This window comes from Amia ocellicauda, chromosome 15 (assembly GCF_036373705.1).
Source record: "Amia ocellicauda isolate fAmiCal2 chromosome 15, fAmiCal2.hap1, whole genome shotgun sequence".
NCBI lineage: Eukaryota > Metazoa > Chordata > Actinopteri > Amiiformes > Amiidae > Amia > Amia ocellicauda.
In genome coordinates this window covers 24,843,764-24,859,875 of record NC_089864.1, presented here as the reverse complement: position 1 = coordinate 24,859,875, position 16,112 = coordinate 24,843,764, and the positions used below count along the sequence as shown (strand labels likewise).

Sequence of the window (16,112 nt, the reverse complement as noted above, 5' to 3'; positions counted from 1 at the left end):
TCATCTCAAAATGTTCCTTACACTTCAATGGAGGAAAAGGTCAAAAATGTCAATTTCAAAAAACAGATTTCTGTTTTTGTGAAACAACCTTGGTAGTAGTGTAATATAGTTTGTCTGATCATGATCAACTATGCAGAAAATTATAGTACAGTTTGTCTATTTTCATTTGAAAGGTGTCACATACCTGTATTCCTTATAATGTCCATATTAAAAATGTAATATAAAACATATATAAAAACTTATGTCCGATGCCTGGTTTGCTCCGCCGTGGTTAGCGGTGGGAGTGCCAACTGGAAGAGAGATGCACATCAGGGTGTCAGAAGACATTCAGCTGCCCGCTAAGACCATCGCAGGACACAGACACTGCTCTCGCTATGGAAGCAGTACGATTATATACATATATATATATATATATATATATATATATATATATATAAATGGATGTAGTAATAATTATTACACAATACCCATGATTGTCTGTATGTATGTAGGCCGTCTCACTGCAGAATAATAGAACATAAGAAAGTGTCCAATCGAGAGGAGCCCCGTGTCCATTACTAACTAAGTCATCCAAGGATCCTATCTAATTCTTTCCAACATTTTACAGGTGATGCAGGTGAGACTGATTGGTCTGTAATTTCCTGGCTCAGTTTTGTCCCCTTTCTTGTGGATTGGTATGACATTTGCCGTCTTCCAGTCAGTTGGCACATCCCCTGTTCTAAGTGTCTTTTGGAATATTTGAGTTAGCGGCCTATAAATAATTTCCCTCATTTCCTTGTTGGAAATATACCATCTGGCCCAGGTGATTTGTTTGTTTTTAATTCTGCTAGTCCCTTTAGTACCTCCTCCTCATTTATCCTGATCTCTCTTAGGGTTTGACTGGACTGATTGTTAACCTTTGGCATGTTATCTGTTTTTTCTTTAGTAAAAACCTCTGTGAAATACTCGTTTAGAACATTTGCCACATCTTGTTCATTTTCCAAAATACTTCCATATTTGCCCTTTAGCAGTTTCACTTACTTTTCATTTCATTGCATACTTCTATTAAACCATTTTGGCCAATGTTTTTTGGTCCTCAATTTGATACGTTTTGGTACAAATTTCTCCTGCGCCTCACGTAGTATATTATTAAAATATAACCTTCTATTTTCAACTGAATCTGTATCCAGTGTGCTCCAGTCTTCTAAGTGGCGCCTCATACCTTTAAGGTTTACATTTCTAAAATACTAGCAGGATCACATATCATTTCAGCCACTGCCCCCATATTGTGCCTTGCATTCAATGAATGGGTGAACGGCAGGGTTTTAAATACAGAAAACAATGGCATTCGTGTGCGATAACCATATCCAACCATATGTAGACCCCTCTGTGTGGTGCGCAGACACTTTGAATATCGGGCCCACAGTACCTTTTCCGGTAGGGTTAATTCCTGTCACCGTAATTCTTTACAATTCTTCTGCAGAATACAATAGAAAAAGACAGGTAAGCAAAGCAAACACTAACATGTTATGTTACCAATTAAACCAGCTGACTGATTGGTTAAGTCGTTAAGAATCCATGCAAATCAGGGTGATATACTCATTCACACAATGAATGACAAATATACATATGTTAAAAGAAATGTAAATAAATATGAACATGATGTACATGTTTTCTTCATTCAAATTGATTTCATATTGGAATTGCATAAAGTGTGGAAAAACACATTTTTGACCCCCATTGTTTGTTTTTATAACATTTGAGTCTCCTGCCCAACGTATAATGAGATTAAAATGATGTTGAGAGTCATGTTTGCGACTAGACATCTATATATGTTGTGATGCTAACTTTATTTAAACGCATATACATTCACGGCTCGCTGACGGGGGTCCTGGGTGACGCGGGAAACCCCCTGACTGCCCACGTCAGTAATTTCACCCACTCGACAGGCCGAGGCAGGCCCATTAGAGACCCCAGTGCAGCGCAGATGTGTAACTGACACATTTTATTTCAGTCCAAACACAGACACGTCACAGACACGTGTACTTGCAGATGTTGGGGCGTGGTTCGGAGTCAATTAATTCCCAATGAACGCGCATGCTCCGCAGCCTTCCGGGGTTTCCCTGCAAAAACAGCGCACAGCTGCCCACCGGGCTGATTTTCTATGAATTCGCTGCTATGCCCTGAATGCGCAGACTTGAGTGCAATACAGTAGCACGTCAGTCCGGAGACAGAGATCTGGACTCGAGTGTCAAACACACGCAAACCCGCCAATGACAGCCTATGGACACTGCCCAGACTTGGGTACAGGACAGGCATGCGTGCTGCACCCATGCTTCACAGCTCGGGCAATATGTGAGCGTTTTACATATAAACGCCGTAATAAACAATGACCCCGTTCACACTTGAGATGGGCCGGCCTAACTCATACGTGAACGGGGTCATAGATTTAGGCCGGCCCTGTGCCGGGTCAAAACTAGTCCCGCTTTATATATATTATATTTTATATTATATATATTAAAAAAGTCTAGGCTATGAGTTACAATGATGTAAACAGTTCAAACTACTTGGTCGATTAAAATAAAAGTGTGTAGCTGGTAAACTTGCTATTGTTCTTTCTTGCACTAAGTCTGATTGAAGTCTGAAATTGAACAGCATGCATTTTACACATGGAAATTGCCTTGTGAACTTGTGAACGGGACCAGGTAACTTTATTTATTATCAAAATTTTGCCTTAAAACGATATACATTTCACCGAAGCAGGTTTCCATTGAATCCTGAGCCACTGGTTGGAGCCTTTATTAGAAATGTCTTATTTTAAAGTTGAATTGAATATATTTCAGTTACATTATCCTATTAAGTGGATGAAATCCCACTGCTGTCTCAAATAAAATAATTCGGTAATCTGCATATATACATATAAAACCAGTGTATTAGTTGTGAAGCAAATTACTCCCAAAATGAAATAGTACCTGTAACTCCAGTGAAAATTGTAGTTCTTACTACTCTGTTACTGCTAACAGGCCTCCATGTTTGACTTTTCTGAAGAATGAGATAGTGTAGTTTGAATCAAAATAAATGCTAATTTGATCCAAGTCCAATTTAATATTTTTATGCTATTTCTTTTTATAGTACAACGAAGAGAATCCCCAATGGACTGTGAAATGCTTTGACAAGATCAACCTATATGAAATAGTGTGTTAAAATGCTTATATTTGTACAACATGCTGAATGGACAATGTCAGGAGAATACATTAAGAATGGTTAACACAGGTTCCCAGCATGTTATCAGATTATGTTAAGCCTTAGTGAAGTAGCAGTGATGAATGAGACAAATAATGCTACTTTGGTAAAAAGATAAAAAATAATATATGATTTGTTAATCTACTGTAGATGATGGCCTTAAATATTTGTTTGGCTATTTTCTTCTAGCTTGATCTTGTATTTTAGTGTAGGATACAGCATGTCTATTAACTACTGAGTATACTTATTTTGGTTTACTGCAGTAGACCTTTTAAATGCTTATGCACGTTGTCTTGCATAGAAATAAAGGCCCTGAAAGTTTGAAATGGTTTATGAGAGTCTCCAATAGGCAGCTGATTTAATTAAATTTCGCCCCTCTATGACTTGTTCCAGTTCGCTCAAAAGAAGAAAAGAGCAAGAGAAAAAAAAAACACAAAAAAACGTCTCACACAGAGGAGTGTGTCTTGTGGAGTCCAGGGGAGGCGGGGGGGGGAGTCTGGTGGGATTGTGTGTGTGTGTGTGTGTGTGTGTGTGTTTAGGGGGGCTGGCTAGTGCGGGCAGGACAGCACACTTGGAGAAAGAGAAATCAGGAGTCTGTCTCCTGCTAATAACATTTAATTTGATGCAGTTTGCTCTTTCCCCTGGCTCGGCTCACATGTGTTATCGCATACCTCCCTTTCAGTCCACACTCGCTTTGTGGAACCTGTCAGGCACGGAGCCAGCGAGTAAAGTGAAAATGTGGCTTGCTGGCGTCGGGTTGATTAAGTCTGTGCACGTGTCTGGGGAGAGGAGACATAAGGTTTAATCACCCTGGCTCTGATATTTCTTTCCCTCCCCCTCTCTCTCGTTCTCTCTCTCTCTCTCTCTCTCTCTCTCTCTCTCTCTCTCTCTCTCTCTCACTCCCTCTCCTGTGATAAACAGTTTCTGAATTCCTTTGCACAGCAGTGGAGCACTCACTGCCAGAGAGGTTGCGTCCCTCAGCAGACCTATAAAGCTGTCAGAGTAGAAAAATAGCCCAGCCGTAGCGATCGTGACAGTGCAAAGCACCACGCAAGAAAAACGAGTTTAGTTATGAAAGTCCTCTCAGTTATTTATTTATTAATTTATGTGTTTATGTATTTATTCCTTTGCTGGGGGTCATTTGTGTGGTATGTGTTGGAAAGATGTGTGTCTTTTCAAAGGAACATGAGGCGAGGTACTGTTTCTCCTGAAGCTTCACAAATGGTACTCTTTCAAGCGCATATATCTATTTGAAGATACCATTTGATCAAAGAAAGACATACAACTCTGTGTAGGCTCCTTCAAAGTCTTTCTTGAGGTGTACATCATATGATGCTGTGGACAAAATCAACTTTCTTTTCACACCACACTCTCTCTCTTGAGATACACATCGCCAGGTGCTCAGCTGTAATGTGCCGCGATGATGTGGTTTTGTCAGGAGAACACATTTCAAGTCAGATCAGAACCTTTCAGAGTATGGCAGCGGAAATATAGATGCTCCTTTAGTACTAGGCAAAGGCAATGGCTTTCCTTCATTATCCTTTCTCGTAATAATGCATAACTTCTAATCTCTTGATCTACCAGATTAACAGGAAATACATACCTACCCACATAATTCAGGACAATACCTTTCTTTTTTTCTTTCAGTTGAGTCACCATTTCATCGCACGATATGGGTGGAGATAGGTGTGCCATATGATCCTTTGTCAGCGGCCCAACCTGACCTGAAGTGTCTATAAGCAAAGCTCCACTTCATAAATGACTACAGGGCCATTACTGATATATTCCTGTGATTCACGTTTTGAAAGACAATGCAATGCTCGGCTGGATTGTGATTCAGATTCCACACAGATGGTTTACAAAATGGGTGGATATACTCTACGTTGTGTTTTAATGATGAGAAGATGTCATTGTCAGTCTAACACATTTATTTCCTGCTTGGGACAGAAGTAAAGCAGTTCTCAGACTATAGGTTCAGCCAGTCCCCTCTGCCTTCCAGAGTTTCACAAACTGAGATTATAGAATTATTTTTATACTACTAATGAAAGTCATCAGTATCAGCATCATACAAAACAAATTACTGAGCCTATACTAATAATTGTTTACTGTATGCAAATAATAATACTACCATGCAAATACTCGCTCTCCTCCATATAAATACAAAAACCTATATCTAACCCTGAATTAAACATAGATCACTTAGAAAACCAAAAAAATGCTCTTGTTTGGCCTCCACATAATATATCGCAGATTAGAAAATAAATAAATAACTGAAACATATTATATTCCTTAGCAGATACCCTTAGGACGACATACAATTGTTTCAATACATTTCCAATTTTTTTACATAAAATAACCCATTTATACAGCTGGGTGTCCCCGACCTACGTGTGAGATGTGAGAATGTATAAATAATTTATACATTTAACAAGTATGCTTTTGAGATAACGTAGAATAAGATAAGCACTAAGATATAGAGTATGCGTGCATTTGTTTTGAACCTTGTGTAATAATTATACCCCACGCTTCTCAAACATCACTCTTCTGAAGGTTTTTGTTTTATATTCAAGGATTTTCACAAGAAATGCATTTTTAAGGGAATAATATCAAATGATATGTAGTGAAAAATATGTTTCTTAATTTCCCCAATTAGTCTTATTCATGTTAGTTTCTCTTTCATACCATTATCTTCAGCCCTTTTCTATGTCTTTGGACTTTACAAATGGGCATATAATCAAGTTCAATTTCAAGGGCTGAAGTGATTAATCCCAAATGGAGTTTGATGAAATGTTGATGGAAGGGGAATTGATAGACATGTATAGACTGCCCACTACAGTTTCGGTCTTGATGTCTTAATGTATACTCGAGACTCCCAGCAGATTTACCAAGAGTTACTGGCTGTTTGTGGAAACCCTTGGTGTCAGAAACCTCCAAGGGTGATGCTCTTTAACTGCGAGCCAGACGGAGTGTAAATTAACTCGTTGAATCATTACTTTCACATGAGACTTTAATTATACCTTACCAGGCGGCGCAGGTTAATTGTATACCAAAGACCAAGGGGATAATATTAAAGAACCTGTCTGCCAGAACTTGCAGGACTGATGCAATAAATTCCTACTCTTTTTCTCTCCCTTGCTGTTATAGAGTGGTTTACTAGACACATTCTCCTCCATCATAAAGCCTCTTATTTGTTTTCTTGAGGAGGCTCATAGTGATGGTGTGTGAGTGCCACAGTTGTATGGCACTGAAGCATGAGGCTTACCATCAGTAGAGGCCTAGTAAACTATAATGTTACAGGAGCTGGCAGCGGTTGGGGAACCAATGAAAAGCCAGTGCTCCGAGCTATGCCTGGATTAAAAAATTCTTACTGAAGAATTTCTGCTGACTGAACTGCAGTTGATTTTCGCCTTTACTTTATGGATGTGAACAGACAACAGCCGCACGTAGTTTGGCTTTGAAACCAGAATTGTACACATTGTGGGTTTTGAGAAGAAGTGAGATGGAAGTTGTAATTTCTGGAAGCACACCAGGAAATGTTTTTTTGTCAGTTTTGTTTGCCTTCACTATTTAATAAGGAGGTTGCCTGTGAGACTCACGACCCATTTGATCTTGCAGACCTTATTCATATCTTCAGTAGAAATGCTAGACAGCTGGGCCAAAGCCTACTTGCTTGTATAACACCATTATATAATAAATGACTGAGGTGCCTTGCCTGAAATGACATACACAATACAAACGTTTCAAGAAAACAAATCTAATCCTCATATCATTTAATTTAAGCATTAAACGCTGCAGATGTTGACTGTTAAATGTACCTTTGTGTAAATATCCAACTGATAATTGAAGGCCACAGGGATACGTTCCATCCTTCCCTGGATGTTTGTAATCAGTTTTTGAAATTAAATAACTGGCACATCAGAACATACAGAACCCATTTCTGCGAGTTTCATTTTGCATCCTTTACATTTAGAGCAGGGATGCTGAAACCTCAGCTCTCAGAAAGCTGCATTGGATGTGTGCTGTAAATATGTTGCTGTTTTTGCTTTCCCAGTTTGACATGCTCTAGCATTCTGTTGCCAAAGCATTGGTTATCATGCTTTACCCTGAGCCCCCCAACCCCAGATGGCAATTATCTCACTCTCTGTCTGGAGACATAAGGCATGTCCTCGCCACCACATTTATCAGCACATTCAGGGAGGAGGACCCATGCCACTCGAAGAGATGGCTTCGTCTATTGAATGTGGTGCTGCCCCCCGAAAGCCCTGGCATACATTTCCCACAATAGATACACCGCCACAGACTACAATTAAATAACACCGAGTCGCTGTTGGCTAAGTGGTAATGCCTGCTAATTGCCTGCATCCAGATATACGCATTGTTTAAGCTTGATGGATGACTACAGCAGGGAGTTTTGTGTCCACCCACCCATGGCAAGCCAGAACAAGCTTAAAGGTTGAGGGGAGCTCCACACATTTTTATGACTCTTTCCTCTTCTCTTGCTTTTCTGTTGTACCAGCACAGACATCCCCAACAAGCAGAGAAGGGAACATTCGGCATTTGAAAAAAAATACTACTTAGTGAATGAAAACTACCTAACTTCTCCAACTTTGCCTGGGTTTTCCTCTCCAACAGTATTCCCTGTTCAAAATCAGCCGCCACCCCCCCTAATTTATCTTTATAGCAATTTCACACTTTGTACCATAGTCAGTTTCTACATTTTACACTTTACTTTCAGTGTGCTTGCCCTCAGTTTTGCCATGCTTTCACTTTGCGTTAATGCACCACAATGCAATAGTATCATAGGGCTGTGTTATACTACCCTGATAAATATTCAACATGGTAAATCCCTGTCTAACATAATAAAAAAATTGATGCATAATAATGCATGGTGAAATCAAGGTGAATTAATTTAACATGTACAGGAAAATTATTTTGCAAATTGACAGTGGTAAACCTGCATGGGGGTGCCTCACGCTGTGAGAGAGGGGAACGGTGTCCAAACGTATGAAATTGAAGCTGTATAATTTCAACAACATTGTAAGTTTGGCAACAGTCACCACAATCATAGTAAAATCTAAGGGGTATAAAAGGCTTACATCTCAATTTTGTAGTATTTCCAAATATCCAAATACACATTTGAATATACATCCAAATTAGTAATTACATAAAAGACCATTCATATTATAATTTATTTACTATTAGTATATATTTTGTATGTATACTAATATGTATTATGCGCTTGTTTACTATAATTATTTAAGTAGTTGCTATAGATTGGGTAAATGCTTTTAATAGGAGGCATTTCACTTAATTTTCCATGCATTTCAACTCGAACAACATATTTGGACCACAGATAGTGTATATTGCCTTTCCCATGGCTACGTTTTGAAGCAGAGCTTTAACTGGGGGAGTTTCTGCTGAGAAGACACGTGGAAGTGTGACAATGGGGCTGATTGTTCAATATAGACTTGTAAAGGTGGTTATCCAATGTGTGAAACCTCTCTCCGAGAGATCTAAACCAGGGTTTATTAAAGGGAACAAAAGATCTTCTCAGAAGAGAAGGACTAATTAAGAAGGAGCCTTTGTGTCCACAAGAACCACATTTAAAGAAGAAGAAAAAACTCTCAAAGGAGAATAATTTTATAAATCCTTCACCTTTCTTCTTGTGAAAGGGAACTGTCAGTTATGAGGCATAGGGTCACAATCTTTACATGGGACGCCAAGAAGAAAGTGTTAAGCCAGGCTGAACATCAGCCAGACTGAGGCCATGAAGAGACAGCCTTGGCTCCTCACAAGAAGGTGTTCTTAATTGTTCTTGGAAACCCCCCGCAGGACTCATGTGCTAGGATTATGGGACTGCATTAAAATAACCAATTTAATCCGAATATCGCTGGATAACGGAGACACTTTATGGATGGGAGAGCTGAAGCAGGCCTCCACTGACAAGTAATCCCATAAATTGCTTAAAATAACAACGGTCCTATGTAGTTTTTACGACCCCCTGACAGGCAGCAATAAATAGATTCTTTCTCTAACATGCCTAATCCTGCTAAACAGTACAAAATCCTATTACTCGATGAATTATAAATCCTGCTTCAGCACCTCGCTTGTCCTCGAGTGTTTCATTGTGCTGAGGAGAAACTCAATACCCCTTTAGAGTTCTCCATAATCAGCAGGCATACCGGGCTGTTTGGATTCTCTGAGAATGTAAGACAATCCTCACATATGAGGCATTGAGCCGGGGTCGGACGACTAGGCAACTTTGAGTGTTTCAAAAGAGCACTCTCCGTGAGTGTTACTACCCTCTCACGTGTCACCTATTTGTGATGTGTACTAAATGGGTATTTACATTGAGGAATATTGAAACCATTCCACCTTCAGGAAATAGTGGATTTAGATTCGATTTTCTTTTTTAATCTTTTGTTGCTAATACAAAAGGTATGTGTTGGTGTAGAGCTCAGCTGAAGGTGGTTTTACGCATGCGTCTCAAATGTTTGATTGGTAGTTGAACGTTTAGTTTGGAAGCTAAAGCCGGCGGGGTTTCATTTGCAAGCCTTGGGAAAGAACAGTCATTGTCTCCGGTGTTAAACAAATGTGGCCAGTTTCAGATTAACAAATCCCAGTGAACCCAGTAGTGGAGAATAGTACTTAAAAATAAGTAAAATACTTACTGTAGTAAAAGTTTCAGTTCAGCTAACATACAATCTTAAAAATCGAATTAATAGTAATAATGGTAATAATGAAAATGAATTGCTGCTCTCATGGGGTGGGTGTTATGTGACATGTATTTTATGCCAGCAGCTCACTGCACAACAGATAAGGTGGAGACATGAGGAATGACTTCTCCAGTTACACTACATAAGGAACTTTAGGCAGACCAGATTATGAAAGTTGGAATATAGCCAGGACATCAGCTATACCCCCCTATGCCTTTCCAATAGGATACCAAGGGATCACAAGTGGTCAGGCCCTTAGTTTAACTTTTCAGTTAAATGACAGTGGCTCAGAGAGCATGGAGTCTCTCTTCAGTAAGCAGGGAGAAGGAGAGCTACCTTTTTCTTTAGAGGAGTTTAATTTGAGCAGTGATCAGGCCTGGCCGTGTATGCAATATGTGGTTAGATAGGCCCTAAACAAGTGACAAACCTCTGACAAACTTCTGATATCTAAAAAAAGCCTTACAGGTGGTATATCTGCTGTTTTATTACAGCACAGTACATAACATTTATTCAATCTGTGTTTTTTGGGGAGGACTATGGAATGTCTTAGGTGTTTGACACTTCAAATTGAACAATACAACAATCTGTATTGATTAATCGGCACTGGGAGGGAAAGAGGGAATCAGATTAACTGGAAGAGAGGAGGCAGAGATCCAAATAATTGTTTTGTGTTGCACTATATGAAAGTTGGCATCTTACATCTTTTGTTTGTTTGTTTTTTGCATCCAGATTATTATATTGTCCTTGGAAGTTTACAAAGCAGGTGTGAGATTAATATTATAAAGTTACTGTGGGTTCTTTTTTTGCTTCTGTGTTTCAAAAAATTTGTTTAAAATTGCTGGGTCTATTAGAAAAGAATATACTGCATTCTGGTGTCTCTCAGATATTTGGTGTTTCTGGAAAGGTACTCTGCATTGTTGTTGTTTTTCCAATCATTAACCAGCTAACCACCACATTCCCAGAGTTCTGAGGGGGTAAGGATTTGTGTGTGTGCGTGGGTGTTTCAGCAATAGGCTCAGGGGACACAAGATGTGTCACAGATGTGCTTCGTTGTCCTAATCTTACCAATTTTTGTGGTGGAAGAGCCTGATACAAAAATGTATATTCCTCTGTGTTCTTAACCATTAAAGCATACTTTGATCTTCAGCAGCTCTCATTGTGATATTCCAGTGTTTGATATTAAAATGTTTGTGTAAAGCATCTCGGGGATCGAGGCCTGTGGAAATACATCTCCTTTTGACAATGTCCCCAGACATGTTAAGAGAGAAAAAAAAAGAACAAGTGGCAAATACAAACTGACATTCTGAGTGTTTTAATTATAAACACACAGTACAATACCGCATTCAGGAAACAGGAATGAAATCTTCATTTTGGGGCGGCGGAAACTTAAAAGCCCCTGTCGTGCTCTGACCGGGCGCGCCAGCTGTAAACATAATAAAAACGGTATGTTCGGCTCTCCCCATCTTTTACTGTAAATGTTACTCCACTACGGGAATGCTGGGAAAGGCTGTGGACCTGTTCCACTGAACAGTTAACTATTTAACCACTCCATTTCATTTTTACTTAAAAATGTAAAAACTATCAGCAGTGAAGACTTTCTCCTTCTTTGTCAATGTCAATGGGAAAACCACAAGAATGTCAGATTTTCTGGTATAGAAAGATTTCCAATAGTTTTTTTAGGCAGTAGCATTTGGTAGTGTGGCTTAACATGAGCAAGTCTACCTTTTCATTTTCAATATATCCAAATCAGAAGTCTCAACCCCTAATGCTATTAGTTTGTAATTTGCTTCTGTGCAGTAAATGCATGGATCATTTTTGGTGTTGGTTTAAATGTAGAGAAGATCAGTTCTTTCTCTCCTGACAGCTCATAAGAAAGGCATAACAACCTTCGGCAAGAGAGATACTGCCATCTACCACCAGGATTGGGTTGGATTTGTAACAGATGATCCCTTTTGGTCAAGTAGGTCCACAGCATAGTTATACATACACTTCTGTCAGATACACTAAAGGGGGGGTATTCCCTCATTAATCTGCCTCTTAGTCAGGGGGTTGCTGGATCACGTCATGACTTGGGTGGAAAATATATGCAGACTAGATTAATTAATTGCAGGTCTCTGGCAGTTGGGGATCTCAAGATTCAAGACTTGAGATTTGCCTGGTGCCTGCCTGCCTTCCTTTAATTCATTAGGCACTTTCCATCTCCCAGAGAGCAGTTAAGATCCATTGTTTCAGTTGTGCAGCGCATGTGTGAAAACAGGCGATTGGCCTGGAAAACACATGACTGTTTGTCTTCACCAGGCCAGTGCAGGAAGAAAGCGAAGAACGCATGTAAGGCTGCTTAACAGTTGCTTTTCAAGCATGAATAAAAACAACAGTGCCTCTCATCGAAACACAATTGTTGCAAAGAAATCTATAAATAAATAAACTTGCTCTGTGGGTAATGAAACAATCGTTCTTAAAGCACAAACAGAATGCGTGCAGTGGAATCCGGTCGCACTGTGCAAAGACTGGGCTACATTAATCTCTGAAAGCTGTACACAGAGTCCGTGCTGAACCTTGAAAAGAATAGCGACTCTGTGGATTGCGTGGTGGTCATAAGCTTCGTATTCACATGAGACAACAATCTTTCTATTCAGGCTGTAATCATATGGCAGAGGACAAAAACAAGAATAAAGTCTTGCGAGATGAAAGCCGTGCTGACTTAAGAGGGATCATACGTTGCAGTGAGCGCTTGTTTTCTGTGTGTGGAACTTGGGGCTCTTGTGAAGTTGGTGCAACAGAAGGTGTGGCAAATGGGATATGCATTGAAATGCAAGGCCTACATACTGTTCCCATCTGTAACGTACATCAACGTCACACCTCAAGATGATGTAACTTAATTCAAAATATGAAGCTGATATCTACCTGCATCAGAGTTTTTTTTGTGTGTCTTATTTACAGTGCAGATTTAAAGCAAAAGGCTTTCTGTAGGTTGTGTGCAAAGAGAGATTTATATTCCAGTGACCCACTACTGTCTTTAAAGGCAAAGTTTTGGCTAGTTGATTAATTTGTCTCTGTTGATGAAACTCGGTATCTTTAATCTTTTAATAGTTGGAAAATCAGAAGAGTGATTTAGAAATGATTTCCATGGAAAATTGGAAGTTCCCTTTTTCGTTTGCATTCATTAGAACAATTAACAGAGTGATGCATCGTTTTTATTCTGAAAATCCCTCTATATGTTTATATATGTGTGTATTTTTCACCAGCACTGGAAACTGGACTGGTAAGATATATATTTGAACTTATTGGCATCACCAACATTTTTGTATTGATTCTGTGGAAGAAATGACAAATAAATCCCTTTGTTATTTATTTTCATATTTAGATCTCAAATGAACTTGCTGACTCCACAGAGGTGGAGCCTTTAACACATAGTCAGTAAAGCAGCCCAAATTGATCTCCACATCAAGGACAAAGGGCAAGATTCAGCAACATCAGTTTTGCTATAGCGTGCCGCATAAACAAGAGGGTTATTTCGCATTGAAAAGTCTCGTCAAGTTCATCAGAGTATTTCATGGCTTCACAGATTTTTTTTTTTTTATTATTGAATTGTGTTGACATAGCTGCTACAACATAGACATTTCATAACACCACTGCTGGGACAGAAGCATACCCAAAAATAAGAAATGCAGTTCTTTCATCTCTAATTGAAGCACATGCCTTTAATTGTACACATCTGTGTGATGCAGCTCAAAAACAGCATCGTATTTTACTATTAGAAAGACAAACTCATTTTCTGTCAGACAACACGCAGCTCTATAAGAAATGAGGATTATCTTCTTCAAGACTGCATTCAAAATGTAATGGAAAAAAATGAACTAAATGGTACACCAATGTCAACTTCGCTTTCAACTAAAAGTATCTGTGTGTCGTTCAAAGTTCAACCCTACTGTTTTTTCTTTTATTTTTAATCTGTAGATGATTTCAGCACATTTTAAGCACATTTACACTGCATTTCCATTCATTTAATGTCATAGAAATAAAGCCTTAGTGTTTATAGTCTGAAGAGAAGATGTAAGATAGAACAAAAGTGCATTATGATTATAAATATGCATTGTATGCCTTTTTTCGTGAAATGCCCTTTTATATTATCATGTAATCTTGATACAATTGTTCTTAAGCCAATTAAATTATAATAATCTGTGTACATTATTAGTGCCTTGAAAAACATTGTATTCCCAACACATGCTTCTACTTAAAAAACAATCTGATGATCTTAATTATTCTTAACTATTTTATGAGTTTCACGTCTTTCTCTAAATGTACAGAATACTGCAGATTGGGATAGAGCTGGCTGCCTTAAAACCCACAAATCCTTTGTGTCTCAGTAAGGCACTAAATACCAAGTTTAGGCTTACTGTGTACTTTGAAGTCTGAGATTTGCCTATAGGACATATTACATGCATATAGAGCATACTAGATATTTGTGGTCACTTTTAAAAAGCAAAAATGTGAGCTTCAAATCCCTACACTTCCTTTGAACTATCAGCTATGTTACTGTCAAAGCAATGTAACAGAAATCCGGCATTTAACCAAGTGAAGCTGCTTTGTGTCAGGAGCTCAGAAGCCTGTGTACAATCCTGACTGTATTTTTGAAGGAGTTGCTGATTTTGACTGCCAGTCATCATCAGGAGCCCAATGAAGCCTAGTACTTCTAGGGAAATTGTGTTGCTATTTTGTGAAAGAGAAGGGGAAAAACAAAAATGAGCATAATTAAAAATACATATAATGTATAGCACCAAAGTACTGTATCAGGTATCCCTCCACTGGTAAGGGATTGTACCAGAAGTCACATTCTATGTAGAAACTGTTTTTTGTAGATGGTGCCATGACACCATTAGCAGCATTGGTTGAATTTTATGGTAAAGGCCCAGAGCCCATATTTAATTCAGTGGCTAATATATGACAAGAGAGAAAGAAAGTACAGTTACATTCTACATTGACCAATATCTCCAGCAGATGCACGATGTAGTGGGCAGCCACTAGATTGTTGAAAGGTCTCTCTTCACCATTTCCTGTCTATGCTGCCTCCTCCTCCTCCAATCTGTAGACAAACCAGACAAATGCCACAGGGCATACAAATGGGGTATTTTATCTCTTCTATTTTTAATTTCCTCGCTTGTCTGTCTTAATATTAAAAAAAAATAGTAGCAGTTATTGGAACCACTATTTACGGAGGTCTAAAAGTATTTTTGGGAGGCAGTGGATAAAAAAAGACAAATACATACCAATAAATCAATCAATCAATGGAGTGGCATTCAAATGGTTACATACGCATTGTGTTAACTCACATCAATCAGCTAGAATCTTTTTGGATTTCTCTTGCCTGAGACAGTGTTCAAACTCAAAACGTGTATAATTAATACATAGGTGTCATGGGCCTGCATCCCCTAACTCTGGTCCTTTGTTGGGTCTATTGGTTTTTATTCTTATTGAATTGTCTCAGGTCTAAGTAATTAAAATATATAAAACCTGCTGAGATAAAGAAGGATGTATGCAATAAGAAACACAGACCTCAATCATTCTTTGTTAGAAAGGGCAAAGAGGTGACAGTCTAAATCCACTTGTAAGGGAAGTGTTAATGGTAGTCAGACTGTTTTGAAGTCAGATGTCTCACTAAGAGAACACAAGCCAGCAGGTTTTATGTGTCTTTAAATCATCGTCATGACAGAGGTTTGTGAGGATTGTGTATGTGCAAGTAGAGGCAACATTTCTCTGGTTGCTGACAGTCACTTGGCTTCTTCTCTTTTCTTTCCCTCGTTTTTTCAGGTTGACAGAAGCACATCGCGCCGCAGTCAAAGTCATCCGAAGAATGCAGTATTTTGTTGCCAGGCGGAAATTTCAGGTGAAAAGGAAATTGGTTTCAATAAAATAACATGGTAATCAGGGAGGCAGGCAGCCTGAGGCAAAGTGTGACGGGAACTTTTGCATAAGTTAGCTATTTAATCTCAGATGAGAACTGAAGGGTTTATTTTCATGATCCAGTGCCCAATCTTCTCTCCTTTCCCCTTCTGTAACAGCATTGTAGAAGGCGTGCATCTCCTCTGGATTACTTGCACTTTACTTTCTTGTTCCTGTGCATGTTTTGCATTATAACCCATTCTCTGTTGTAGCATCACATTACTTCACAGGATA

The 16,112-nt window shown here is 38.9% G+C and overlaps 1 protein-coding gene across 1 annotated transcript in view; it reads left to right on the top strand.

The window, feature by feature from the left end:
• The window catches only part of kcnq1.2 (potassium voltage-gated channel, KQT-like subfamily, member 1.2), a 234,762-nt gene that overhangs the window by 141,026 nt on the left and 77,624 nt on the right, over positions 1-16,112 (top strand). Inside the window, exon 15 of the mRNA XM_066724383.1 lies at positions 15,747-15,822. Within this exon, the coding sequence (XP_066580480.1) occupies positions 15,747-15,822 (76 nt within the window). The remainder of the gene's footprint in view (positions 1-15,746; positions 15,823-16,112) is intronic.